At 35.2% G+C, this 13,823-nt stretch overlaps 3 protein-coding genes across 3 annotated transcripts; 1 reads left to right on the plus strand and 2 right to left on the minus strand.

The window, feature by feature from the left end:
- Positions 1 to 662: 662 nt before the first annotated feature.
- Tmem214 (Transmembrane protein 214) lies at positions 663 to 7,956 on the plus strand. Its single transcript, XM_085481142.1, has 9 exons — positions 663 to 955; positions 1,232 to 1,443; positions 1,620 to 2,309; positions 2,450 to 2,660; positions 2,748 to 2,887; positions 5,929 to 6,055; positions 6,414 to 6,679; positions 6,762 to 6,913; positions 6,991 to 7,956. Exons 1-9 carry the CDS (start codon positions 832 to 834, stop codon positions 7,115 to 7,117), a joined length of 2,049 nt encoding a protein of 682 aa, XP_085337268.1. The 5' UTR covers positions 663 to 831; the 3' UTR covers positions 7,118 to 7,956.
- Positions 6,763 to 10,246, minus strand: LOC114938150 (deoxyribonuclease TATDN1). The gene is made up of 5 exons (XM_029311924.2): positions 9,966 to 10,246; positions 9,375 to 9,554; positions 8,777 to 9,170; positions 8,438 to 8,641; positions 6,763 to 8,199 (listed from the first exon to the last, which is right to left on the minus strand). The coding sequence occupies exons 1-5, from the start codon at positions 10,003 to 10,005 to the stop codon at positions 8,094 to 8,096; spliced, it is 924 nt and encodes a 307-aa protein (XP_029167757.1). The 5' UTR covers positions 10,006 to 10,246; the 3' UTR covers positions 6,763 to 8,093.
- Positions 10,247 to 10,908: 662 nt separating this feature from the next.
- Positions 10,909 to 13,244, minus strand: LOC114938149 (ribophorin I). Its single transcript, XM_029311923.2, has 2 exons — positions 13,159 to 13,244; positions 10,909 to 13,069 (listed from the first exon to the last, which is right to left on the minus strand). The coding sequence occupies exon 2, from the start codon at positions 13,033 to 13,035 to the stop codon at positions 11,218 to 11,220; it is 1,818 nt and encodes a 605-aa protein (XP_029167756.1). The 5' UTR covers positions 13,036 to 13,069; positions 13,159 to 13,244; the 3' UTR covers positions 10,909 to 11,217.
- Between the last annotated feature and the right edge of the window lie 579 nt (positions 13,245 to 13,823).

Below are 13,823 nucleotides of genomic sequence, written 5' to 3' on the forward strand. Positions count from 1 at the left end.
ACTAATATTTTTATTATTAATTAAATACTTATTATTGTTATTAATTTGTGATATTTGATTATTACTATTTAATATTTATTATATAATTTATAATATATAATGATTTATTATGTTATTTATATAATAATTTATTATTTGATTTGTTTTACAGCAATTTGAATCAGCATATCTCTCTACTTAATTATAAAAATTCAGTCTTATAAATATATATTAAATATATTAATATATTTTAAATCTATTTTAATATAAAAATATATTTTACAAATATATTATAAAATATATTTTATTATAAAACATAAAATAAATATGTTTATATAAATTTATATGCTGTTTATACAGAAGAAATAATCAGAAGAATTTTGAAATAATTATTATTATAAATAACTAACAAATATTTTATTTTTAAATTATTTTATAGGGAATAGCAACATGTATCATGACATGAGTAGTCGCCTATCAATTTTCACGCCACGACGAAACAGTTTTCATTGCAATCGTAGGACCATTGAACAAATTGACCAATCACAGCCAAGAATTTTTACGACGTAGTAAAAATGCTCGATTATGATTGGTCGATTCTATTACGGCCTCACTGTCAAGACCAAAATTTTTCGACGCGTCGCTTTCGCCGGTGCGGGTGGCACTCGACGAGTGCGCATGCGCTACCACGTATCGCTGTGTAATTGACAACTCGCCAACAAGCTTTGACCGACATACACATATATCTACTCCGGTCAACTTGAGTCAGTGCCTTTCGGAGTCAGCGGGGTATCTCGTGTTTGTTGTCGGTGCGTTATCCATATTGTTGAATTGCGTTCATCTGTCATCGCGATGTCGTCCGGCAGCTGGGAATTGGTCAGCCGAAAGAAAGACAGGGGAAACGACAAGTCCAACAAACTCACGAAGGCAGAGAAGAAGAAATTTATCGAGAATGCGCCGAAAGTCGAAGACTTCTGTAAGTTGTCTATCATAACCTACCGGCTACTTAACAAATTCTATCCTATAACTTTTCATAACTTTGTTTCGATTTGTCGCAACTTTGTCCACATAATCGCAAAATATCGCTGTAAAAATTATGCGATCCAGGTGTACAGCTGATTGATTATGAGTGAAAAAAAACAGTTGCAATATGGTACTAATATACGTACTTTTTTGCAAATAATTCATTACTACTCCTAGAAATAATGTGCGATCATGAAAGTTGTCTGACTAAATTCATGTATGATTTTAGTACCATTGAGTCAAGTGAAGACACTCTATGACAATCTGGATGGCAATAAAGAGAATAAGAAGCCTGCTAAAGCACAGGGAAAAGAGCACAAAACAAAGGAGAATGAGGCGAAGAAGAAACAGCAACAGCAAAAACAGCAGCAGCAAGCTGAGAAGAAAAAACAAGAACCAAAAGAGAAACCTCCAAAAACTATAAAGGATGCATTGAATGCAGTAAGTCTACTTTTGATTTCAAATTTAATTTAATGTAGGAGCATAGTAGCTATTCATTTGTTATTTATATCTATACACTTTTATTACATTAAATAAAAAATTCTATTTTAAGAAAAATATAATTGTTTCACAAAAATATTAATGAATTGTCTACTAATTTCTTACAATGTATACAGATTAACGTGCAAGAGCTCGACGAACTTCTGACAACTGCACAAATCAGATTTCCTGAAGCTCCCTTGCTCTGGTTGAAAGAACTGAATGCTTTCCTCAACATCAAGATACCTATCAGCAAGGAAGACGCGATATTCTCAGGAAAACCAAAGGATTATCCATTAAGTGTAGTACCTAAGGCGATCTCTTCTATACTTGAACAGGCAGTGGAAATGACAGGGCAACAGACTATACAAATTTTTTACGAGAATACTCTTGCGGCGATGGCCACCGACATGGTCAAGGGCGTCCCCGTTATTGGACACAAGATATTTTTGCAATTACTAGCGCATTTAAATCCCGAGATGACCGCCGCCAACATTCCCAAATTGATTAGCATAAGGAACTCGTACGAGAACAGAAAGAACATCGGCTTGTCCCTATTGTGGGCTTGGTCACAGGCCGGCCAGAAGGACTTGGCAGTCGGTTTAAAGATTTGGCACGAGGTAATGTCGCCGATGCTGGAAACGAAGGGCTACGCCAGCTACGTAGTCCAGATACTCAACGATCTCGTTTTCGGCCACGACAACGTTCGCGATCTCAGTTTGGATCTCTACCTGGATATCATCATGGACGCTTATTCTCAAAGATGTCAAAATATTCAATCGGCGAATCTGGCAAAAGAAATCACTACGAGTATCGACAAGTTACGAGTAAGTAATACAGTGTGGGTTCTTTTTTCCAAGACGTTGATTTTCACATGTTAATAATGTTAAATGATGTGTAAACGCGATGTGTTTTCTTGTCGACACTTTTGAATAACAGATGTATTAAATTAAATGATATTTTGCAGTCAATATTGTTCAGGAACTATGATATAAGATGCACAAAATTATTTGAGATGTTACTGGGAAAAATATCGCAAAAGTCGGATCCTAGCTACAAGCATGAATTAGTTAAGGCTCTCGTAGATTGCCTCGTCCTTGAACCTCTTTGCTTTACTATTTGGAATTCCATTTATACCAAGCATTTATACCAATCTAGTCTTCTTCTATCGTATATTGGTAAGTATTTGCGTATTTTTTCATATATCAATATATAAATGTATATATAAATGAATAGATGTATTTAACCATAATAATTTTTCGTAGATGCAAATTTATCTAATTTGCAAACAAAGCTTAATGCTAAGGATTTGAAAGAAACTCTCGGATTAATCCAAAATAATAATGAAAAGTTGAAAAAAGCCAAAGACGAAAACTTGGCACTTGCATGCAAAAAAACATCTCAGGTAAGTTCTTTTATGCATTATTATATTTATATAAAATTTTGTGCTTGTCATATAAAATATTATATGCACAAGTTGTGCTTTTAAATTATAGTACAGAGATAAATTTATAACTAAATTACTGAAAAAAACGTGAACACAGTGCTAAATAATATGCATATTTATTTTTATCAGTTACATTTGCATATAGAATTAAACATATTAGCTGAATAATATATTGTATTTTTGATTGTAATTTAACATGTCTTCCAAATTTATTTTAATAATGAATATATAATATATATTTTTTTATATGTAGAGAAGAAAAAAATATCTGATACAATTAATAATTGCCGCATAAATGTTAGTCAAAAAAATTTATTTATTAAACAAAAATTATTTCTTTGTTATTACAAAAAAAATAAACTTAATCATATATCTGCTTGTTTTCTAAACGGGTGAAAGTTATAATCGTTTTCCTTGCATTTACTTGACTATATGTATAGTGCAACAGCAGCAATCGCCCATTTTCTTCATTATTGTACAAAAAGCCGTGCAACAAATTATAAAAAAACATAGTTATTACTTTTCATACGGAGTCGTATTTATTAGTGTTTACAAGAGTTGTATACATGGCGTCAGTAAATAGGGACGGCGGGAAAAAAAATACTATACTCCGTTATTAAAACCAATTACGTCGTAAATCACGGAGTGTGACAGTCGGTCTCTAACGAAGAAGATTGCGTGTTGCAAATAGATAATAACGACCGTAAACTCGTTACATCTAATTAAATACATTTGCGTGTCTCTCTCGCGATGATATATCTCGTGTAACTTGCGCGTAGAAAACTTACTCGTCTCGATGGACAGACAGTTATGGACAATTAAACTTGGGGAAAGCATTTCTCCCCTTCACTAAATTCTCCTACATTTGTACAGATCGCGAATTTTCTCGCGTTTATTTACCAGGCAAACAACTTTCGATTCATTATCACATTTGCACCTGCTTACGCTGCAAATGCAGCATAGATATTTTATATTTAATATAAGCTTGATTTGATCTCCTGAGTCTCACTTGATATCAAGATTACATCAGTATCAGTATTATCATAAAATATCTCTGTACGTTTTTGATCAAAAGATTTTTAGTATTTTTATTTATCTACAAATGTATATGCTTAAATGTAAAATTATAAAAGTAAATATAAATATATTAAATAATATATTATTATTATATAAATAATAATATATAATTTTTTTTAAAGAAGAGAAAAATAAAAATGTAAAAAGTTCCATGAAAAGTGATACAAACTTAAATACAAAATTACAAATATTAAATATAAATATAAAATAATATTGTATATATATAATTTTTTTTTAAGAAAGAGAAAATTTAAAAAGTTTCATGAAAGTGATCTGCAAGCTTAAAAAACGCTGTATATAAAAGTAAATATAAGAATAAAGAATGCAATTATATAAATAAATAGCGAAAGTGTTCTCGGTGAAAGTGTATCGATTTTTCTAATCGATACACGATAAGAAAACGATACGTCATAGTCGATATAGCGCATATATAATCGATATAGACGCACACTTCGCGAAGCAACACGTCAGCATTGCTGAATAAAACTCATAATTACGTATGTCGCAATTTCCGTCAATGTGTGATATTCTATAATCTACAATGCATCATTCCTACTTTTCCAAATACCACGTATACATGTGTATATCAACAAGTTGAAGTCCAAGAGCTCGATATCTATTATAAAGTTTCCCAAGTTTTTACAAATTGGTATTTCAAAATATATACGTGTACATATATATAGTGTATGTATGTGTGTTATATGTATTTCTCTTTCTTTCTTTCTTGACATCTATCACGCGGTGAAACATTCGCGTCGTAAACATCACGTCACTCTATTTGACTTTTCCGAAAAGGAATGACTTGTACCATATACAGAGATCGAAAATATCGCTTAGAATCGTGTGATTAATTAAAATCCAGCAACGAGATCATTATATTTCGGTGTATTCATCCCGGATAGCAGACGACAGTTTGCGATCGTGAAAAGGGGTAAACATTTATTATTTTCCATTCTCGCGAATATAATTTTTTTCCATATATAATACAAGATTTATTATTTGCTATTCAACGATCGTAAGAATAAAATTCGAGCTTTGCGGAGCGAATAAGGAACTCCTACGACGCTCGGTGGCGCCATCAGCTGATCGGAGCCCGCGCGGCCTTGACAGCTCCGTTCCTGTTCGGGGCGGCGGTTTGTTCGATTCGAACGAGCTCCATCCTCCATCCTCCATCGCATCTGCTCTCGCTCTCTCGCAGGTTAGGTAGCAGTTTTTTCGGGAGTGTACACGGGACTTATTGATCGCGCGCGTCGTCCTCCTTATACGAGCGATCAGCCGCACGACATTGACACCGTTCGTGTCTTTCTCTCTCTGCGTGTATTCTTTTTTTTTTCGAAAACACGTCGCGAGAAACGGGATCGGCAGAGTCCAATATTCATAACGGAATACATCTCGGTTTTCCGCAGGTGAGATAAAATACCGCGCACATTCCTGTGTGCATGTACATATATATATATATGAGTGTGTGTGTATCATGTGTCGAGTTTGTGTGTGTCTCGTAATCCGATTCATTCGACGTAATTATTTATTATGTACGAAGATATGAAAGATTGAACACACAAGTGAATTATTCTTTTTCTTGTCGATTTATCGATATAATATCGATAAGAAAAAAGGCTGTTATTGTGATTGTCATCGTTAATCGGTCAACGTAATATCGTGGTTTCAAAGTCCTTTCGGAGATTTATAAAAGTATATACACAGCTGCTCTCTAATATCTATATTTCGCGATTATTTTTTGTGGATCTGACGTATTATTTATCACAATTAATGAAAATTCGTTATTGTGTGCATGCAAGAAACATATGTTGAGAGAAAAATAAAATCTTTGCGTGACGTTTGAGCGAACATCTTTCATTAGTTTGACTCAAATTTTGGAGTAGAATAAATTTTTGAGAAATTTATCTCATTTATTTTTTCAGGCACTATCGAAGAAAATGACTTCTTCCACGCGTCGCAGTTTTCCATGGAAATCAGCCAGTTTCTTTCTGATACTTCTCATAAGTGCTATCATAGCATACGATACACAAAAACATGGCTCCTTTGAGGGTAAGAATCTCTTGCAAACAACAACAACATTAATCTCTATTTACTTCTTATTTTATGTATATCTCATACATATCATTCTAAAACAAGATCATTCTTTCATCTTTTACATGTTTATAATTAATATTTTATTATAAAATTTTTATTCAGAGGTAATTGCAGTCTTGCATCACCATACTTTTATAAAGTTCACAATGACGTGACCATTCAAATTGTCATGGTTAACTGGAAAAAATTTCCATTGCTATTATAAACATCATGCCCATATTTATTCTATCTCTTTCTGTACTAATTTCTCTTACAAATTGAAGATACAAATTGAACTTTTATTTGATTATATATTAGCATTTATGTATTATAGCGTCCCAAATTGGAAAGTGCTTGAAAACTAATGGAATATTGAAATATATTGAAAAAGCATGGACTACTCTAAAGTTATATTGGTCTGCAGGACACAAAGCAATTAAGGATAGCTCACCGGAATATTACAAAGCTGTTGTAGACTTAAGTGCGCCATATATTAAATTGGCTGGTGATGTCTACCTTATAATAAGAAATATTTCAGTTAGGCTATATAACAATGTTGCAGCATATGTCGAAAAAAATATACCTGTAGTTTTTGACACAGTAAGTCTAATAGAAATATTTATGTACACAATTATTATAAAATTTATATATATAATAATTCTCTCTCCTCTTCAATGTTCAGATTGAACATTACGCTCCAGGTATCATAGACGAAATTAAATCTAAAAGTCTTCAAGGATTAGAGTTTGTGAAAGTTTCCTGTATTTTGATTGGAGAGAAAGTTATTGAACATTCCAGGGCAACGATACAATGGATGGAGAAGAATGTCTTTGTGTACGTGTTTATATAGAAGCTACATACGTTATACTCAAGTATCTGAAACTGTAAATCATTTCCTTTTCCGTTTTCAGGGGTAAACTTAGCCCAGATAATCTCCGGAGTTACGCCATATGGGCTTTCGATACGACGCAGTCGTACGCCAGTCAAACATATGATTGGGTATATGAGAAAGTACAGACTCTCTCCAAAGTGCCATGAATGAACTTCATTGCTTTCCATTCCACATGAACGATTATTGCGTTGGTAACGAAATCTCCATCTATCCACGCACTTCAGCATTTATTATTTATGACATGGAAAAACGTTATATGTATGCTTTCGAAGATCACGAATACGTCGGCCATTTTACCTGTGATATCTCGAAAAGGAGAGCATCTTATTTTGGTTGGTCTCGACGAAAAAAAAATTTCGTGACCTGATAAACATGCATAATCACGGACATTTTCTTATTAAGATAAATAATTATATTGCATTTTTTTGAAATCATTCTTGATAAGTAATATATATCTATATATAATAGGTCTCTGTATGCGCAAAATGCGATCTTTAGTATTTTGTATTTTCATTTATAATTTTGAGGATATTGATTGAATATATTAGACTATATTGAGTGATTATAAATAAATCATTTTTTCATAACAGCTTTTCTTGTAAATGTAATAAAAAAGGAGCAGAAACCAACAAAGGTAGAAAAAAATGAGATCACTTATATAGTAATCAATTAACGAAAAATCACTTCACAGAGAGATGTCAAAACAATAACAGCGACAACAGTGATATTTGTAAGAATAGCAGAATAGTATTAATAAATATCGCAAATAATAATAATAATAATAATAATAATGAGATGATGGTAATAATAGTGACAAAATGCAATAGATGAGTATATGATATTATGATATAATATACTTTTAACAAGAATATATTAAAGTTTTACATGAGAAGAGATCTGTGGACAACAGCCATCTCCATAAAGCTACGTATGTAAAAATGAGTGTCTTCATTTTCTTCCTTCAATAGAGCTTTTCGGCAGCGTGCTTCTCTTTTAATATCTTCTCTCCTCTATGCATGCACGTTCACAGCTTTTATCCCTGATTACTTCCGTGAGTGTGCTTTCATTAATGCTGCACTCTAGGTCCACTTATATTTTCGCAGTTATTTTAATGATTGCACACTATAATTCGTATGGGAAGAAAAGTTTCATTGTATTCTTGTATATTTGATTACATAGATATTCTTCTTCCTCGTCTCTGATCCGTGCTAAGACTTCTAATATTTGACTGTAAATAAAAATTATACAATTAACTCGCATATACATGTCGTTTAAAAATATTAATAGGTACAATTAATGTTTTTAACAAAGAGTAAAACTATCATTGTCGTTTTGCGATTTAAATAAAATAAATTGTTCTATATTGATATAATGTTTTCTTCAATATTCATATTGTATATATTTCATATCTTTGTTTTTAAAATATTGCTATTTATAATATACCGATTAATGCTATAGATACTTACACTATCGTACAGGGCTCGTTCCGTCCTTTAACCATTTGATCTGCTTGCCATTTTTCTTTCTTTACAGATGGAAAATGCGTGATAACGTCCTTAGCTGAAGCGTGAGTCGGCCTGATATCACACCACGGACAGTCTGTTTCTATCATAAGTCTGTCTGAAGGAATGGTAGTGATTGCAAATAAATTTTCCTCCGTTTTTAGAGAGCTGAAAAGCAAAATATTATATTAATTTAATATTATATAATATATAACATTGAATTATATCGTATAATAGTATAATACATATTATTAATTAATATTATATTAATAACTCTCACAAGAATCACGCATCGAACCGTACCATCCATTGACGCCGATGTACAAGCCTAATTGTAATATAGAATTCGCGTCTTCCGGATTGCCGTCGAACGAATGTACGACGCCTGAGGTCAGCACGTTTTTGTGCTTCCTCAGAATTCGCACGAAGTCGTCGCTAGCATTGCGGCAGTGTAGGAACATTGGTAACTTCAGCGTGGAACACAGCGATAACTGCATCTCAAAGTACTTTTTCTGGGTTTCCTTGGAGCAGAAATTCAATCTGTCATAATCCAGACCCATCTCGCCGAGGGCGACGACCTTGTCCTTGTTGTTTAGCGCCAGATCCGACAGCGATTTAAGGTATTTCTCTGGATCACCACTTTCTTCGAATTCATTGCAACGGGTCGGATGACAACCAACCGTTGAATATAATCTGTCTGCAATATGTTGATTAATTGTCATCAATGATAATGAAATAGCAATAGAAGAATGGAAAGAATTTAACATTATATACTAAATCAGTATAAAACACATTGCAAGTTAAAATTATTTACAATGCCTGAATTGAATTGTCAATTTTAAAAAAATGTATATTAATATAATCCTTTAGATATTTAAAGAGAGATATATCGAAAACTTGCCATCAGTTTTTGCTATTTCAAGTGCCTTTTTGCTTTCTTCCACACTACCAGCTGTAATAATAATTTTTGAAAGATTGTTGTTCCAACTTCGCTCTAAAACCTTCTCTAAATCTGGCTGATGCTTTTGAGATCCATGATAAATGCCTTGGTACATAGAATCTGTTAAATTAGCTCCAATATCTACAACAATGAAAGCGATAAAAAATATCAGGACTATCTCCTTTTAACATATTTATATATACATACATACAGATAGAAAAATCTGATTTTATAAATTATGCAGTCTGATTAAATACAAGCAAACTATAATGAGACATTCTACTTTATACTAGCTAAAAATATTGACTAATTAATGCTAAGATATCTAATGCCCTTTCTCTATTTCAGGAGACACACGAAGATGCTAAAAAGGGAAAGTTTGTCAAAGAGTGCGAAAAAATTACGAAAATTCACAGACTATCGATCAGAAACGAGTCTAATTGCATCGTTATAATAACCTTTACACGCGAGGGTGTGCGTGACGCCGAGGTAAATTATGGAGTACGCAGTTTCGTCGAGATCAGGTATGTGAAAGACGAACGAGGCGTTTACCTATGAATTTCCGTAGATTTGACATTCTAGCTCCGAGCATAGGATATGCTCCCGCGTAGAATTAACGGAGCCCGAGGAGTCGAGGATAAACGGAGAGGTTAGCAAGTGTCCCCTCGTTTAACCGGCTCAGCGAATTGACACATGGATGCGAGGCCAGACGCTTGGGGAGGACTGATGACATTTGCGCCTACATGCGCAGTAACGTCCGTTTCGAAGGCGATCCTCGTCGTCGCATAACATCGATCTAACTGCTGATGCGACTAGGCGAATCCTGATTCCTTCCGCTTTTTTTTCCTTTCATTATAAAACGACGAATGTCGTTTATGTTTATATGTCAGTTTAGCGAGGAAATTGAGAGATCTCTCTATGCGCAGATTTTATCCAAAATTTCTACTTTTACAATATTTGCAATTTTTCCACTATTATAGTATTAATTATTTTACATGCATATATAAAATTACAAAATAATTAAAGTTGTAAATTTTAATATAGATATATTTTTAATATAATAATTTATTTTCAAACTTTGCAAAAATTTCTATTATATGTAAGCTGAATTTGATTTTATGTTTTTATACATTTATTTTTTAACATAAATCGTCATTAAGGTAAACATTATAATTATTACATACATAATCTCAAGATTATCAACAATTCTTTTACATAACAATTAAGAAAATATAATAGGAAAATATTATATACGTAATATAGAGGAAAATTAATTATTACAAGATACGTAATCTCAAGATTGTCAACAATTCTTTTATGTAGAGACAACTTATAATTATTTTATATAATTTCATATACGCATATACAATATATATTTATATAAATATTCATTTTCAAGTTCTACAAGAATTTAATGAATTAAATTTTGCTTTTTTTGAAGATAGCGTACTTAATTGAGGAAAATATTATTATAATTTATACATAACGCAAGATGTTATCAACAATTCTTTTATTTAGATACAACAGTCTTAGAGAAGGTAACAACGAAAACGTAATAATTTTTTCCTACATATTTATTACAAATCTTAATTTAAGATACAGAGATAAAGAGTTTCTTATTTTCTTTCTTGTGACTCAATGCGTTTGTAAACTTGAAATGGAATACCCTAATTTGCTTACATTCTCACGAATGGAATATTAACAGATGCGACAGAGCTTGGTATTAATGTATTACAAAAATGCACCATATTGTTCTTTTTTTCTTTCAAGTTTGTTCGCGGAATGCGATTTTTTAATTCTCTTTTTACTGAAACGATTTGACGATCGCGTTGATCTTCTCGACACACTCATCCTTCTTCCTGGCGATCGCCGACTCCGCCTCGACGAACTGCTGGCGACCGATCTTCCCCGGGACCAGCTTGTCCACGTACAGCGCCTGCTGCTGGTTGTAGAGCTCCTTCAAGGAACGATCGCACTTCTGTAGCTCCTGCACGCGATCATAGACATCGCCGGATTCGCCTTTCAACTTCTGCGCGATCTCGTTGAGAGATCCCGTGGCCGCCTTGTACTCCTGGTTGATGCCCTTCACCGCGGCCAGGAACGCGTTGGCGTCCTTGTTCCCCTTCAGATACGCCAATTGATCGTCCAGCTCGTTGTAGGACGTGACCCGACGATCCTGCGCGGCCAGGATCTTCTCGCACTGGCCGGCGATCCTCAGTTTACTCTCCGAAGCCTCGTCCTTGTCGATGGAGAAGTCCAGTCTCACGTATACTATGACTAACAGGAACATCAGGTACAACGCCACCACGACCAGCAGCGGCTCCTGCAACATCAGCAGACGTGGGAATGTATATTTCAACCTGAAACTCTGGATATGATTCTCCACCAGGTTCTTCTTGGTCACGGACACCACCGGACGTCCGGTGACGTCCAGGTAAGTGTAATGGAGAGAGTCCGTCAAGCGGGTCGTAGGATAAGGCAATTCCAGCTGTATGTTCCGCGCACCCTCCGGCAGGATGATCTTGAGGATTATCTCGTCCACGATCATGTCGTCGAAGATGTGATCCAGCAGTCTCATCTCCAGGGTGTACTCGTCTCCGGAATGGAACAGATACTCGTAACTGGGTACGCTGTACCCGATCGTGTAACGAGTCTTCCAGCCACCAAACAGCGGGAATCTAGGTCGTAGATTCAGCTCCACCGAGTCCTTCTTGATACGGGTGTGCGACGTGGAGATGTTACCGATCTCGTCCCTGTAATAGATGTCGGAAGCAGCTGCTGGCAAGATGGTATCGAAGCTCTGGATGCTGGCCTGCCCGGACTTGGATTCACGAGCGTACTCGTAACGAGAGAAGGAACCCTTCAGCAAGGCGCCAGTATGCAGAAGATCAATGTGCTCCTCGACAGCTATGTTGCCCCAGTGGGAGATCTCAATGGTCCTCTCCAGCCTAGTCACCGTAAGGAATTTATTGTTATTTTCAAAGTGCACCACCAGTTCTTCATGAGTGAAAGGTGGTTGCTTCTCAAATGGTCCGTAAGCTATCGCTGAACCAGTCTGGGAGACGGGTTTGATCTTGGTATAGCTCTCAATGTTACGTGATGGCAATGCCACATAAGTTGTCTGTTTGGTTACAGCATAAGGCAAGTAAGCGTACACATTTCCAGTGTATTTGACAAGCTGCTTCTCCTGCTGGGCGATCTCCTTGGGATGTGGTACCAGTTCATGCGTAAGTATCGTCTCTACCTCTATAGTGAGAGTACGTCGAGGTGCTAGATGATTGGCCAGATCGATGGAGTAAAAGGTCTTATCTCGATGGCCCTCGACTGTTTTGACAGCAGTCACTTTGAGCTCTAATTTACCGGGTTCCACGCGTGCAGCTATGTAACTGAGGGACTCCTTCTGCGTACCCTCCAGACAGAAGAGGAAACGCTGGATAGCGCGATCCTTGCTGTTGTTGTCCAGAACCACGCGGGTGGTGATCTTGGTCAGCTGGGACTGCAGATCGATGTGCCGCTCGACGTTCCTAACAATCAGGTCCGGGTCCACCAGGTCGGCCGCGAGGACGGCGTGTAAGTAAAGCGCGAGGATCCATATTAACGCGCTCGCACGAGCACGGGCCATCTTCGGCGTCCTCGAGAACGGGATCTACAAGATTCTGGAAACCAAAAAGTAAGATTTATCCTAACACCTTCCTGGTCGCTACCGGCGTGTTCGGTCGGTATTTAACATAGACGTGGCGTTCACCTGTATGACAATTTACGCGGTCATTTATCGATATATACAGACGTGGCCGACTACCGGCACGAGCAAGCTTCATCCACAATGAAGCAAATTATTAAGTACTGTTCAAAAATGGGTCACGATGTTACCCCCTTAATTTGTTTGTCCTCCCTCGTTCTTTCCCGAATATTCTCGAAACGAGAAATGATGACACGTGCACGTGAAAGATATATATTTTCGCTTGCGAGTTTTTTATCAATAAACTATGATGTTTCATTGCTAACGACATAAAGCTCCGTGTATATAATTTAAAGAAAATATTAAATATTTAGGAATAAGAATTATTTGAAAATAATAACATTCGAAAAACACTGATATACAAACTTATTAATCCTTTATACTATCGAATTTATATTTATGTATCAGTTTTTTTGATTTTAATAAATTTTAAAATAATATTTAATTCTTAAATATTTAATATTTATTTCTAATATTTTCATTAATTGTACGTAGAGTCTAATTGTTGATACCCCCTTAAATTAAAATGCATTCTATAGGCGGTCCTTCATAGTCCGTCCTTATATTCAAGAGATACCATGCGGCCATTTTATTGGTTGGACGAGGTCTTCAGATGATCTTCTTAAATATAAGATCCATCTGTGAATAGACCGGCCTATTCTTCCGAGGAA

Source organism: Nylanderia fulva, unplaced genomic scaffold, assembly GCF_048542155.1.
Source record: "Nylanderia fulva isolate GAGA-0341 unplaced genomic scaffold, ASM4854215v1 Scaffold17, whole genome shotgun sequence".
In the NCBI taxonomy this organism is placed as follows: Eukaryota; Metazoa; Arthropoda; class Insecta; order Hymenoptera; family Formicidae; genus Nylanderia; species Nylanderia fulva.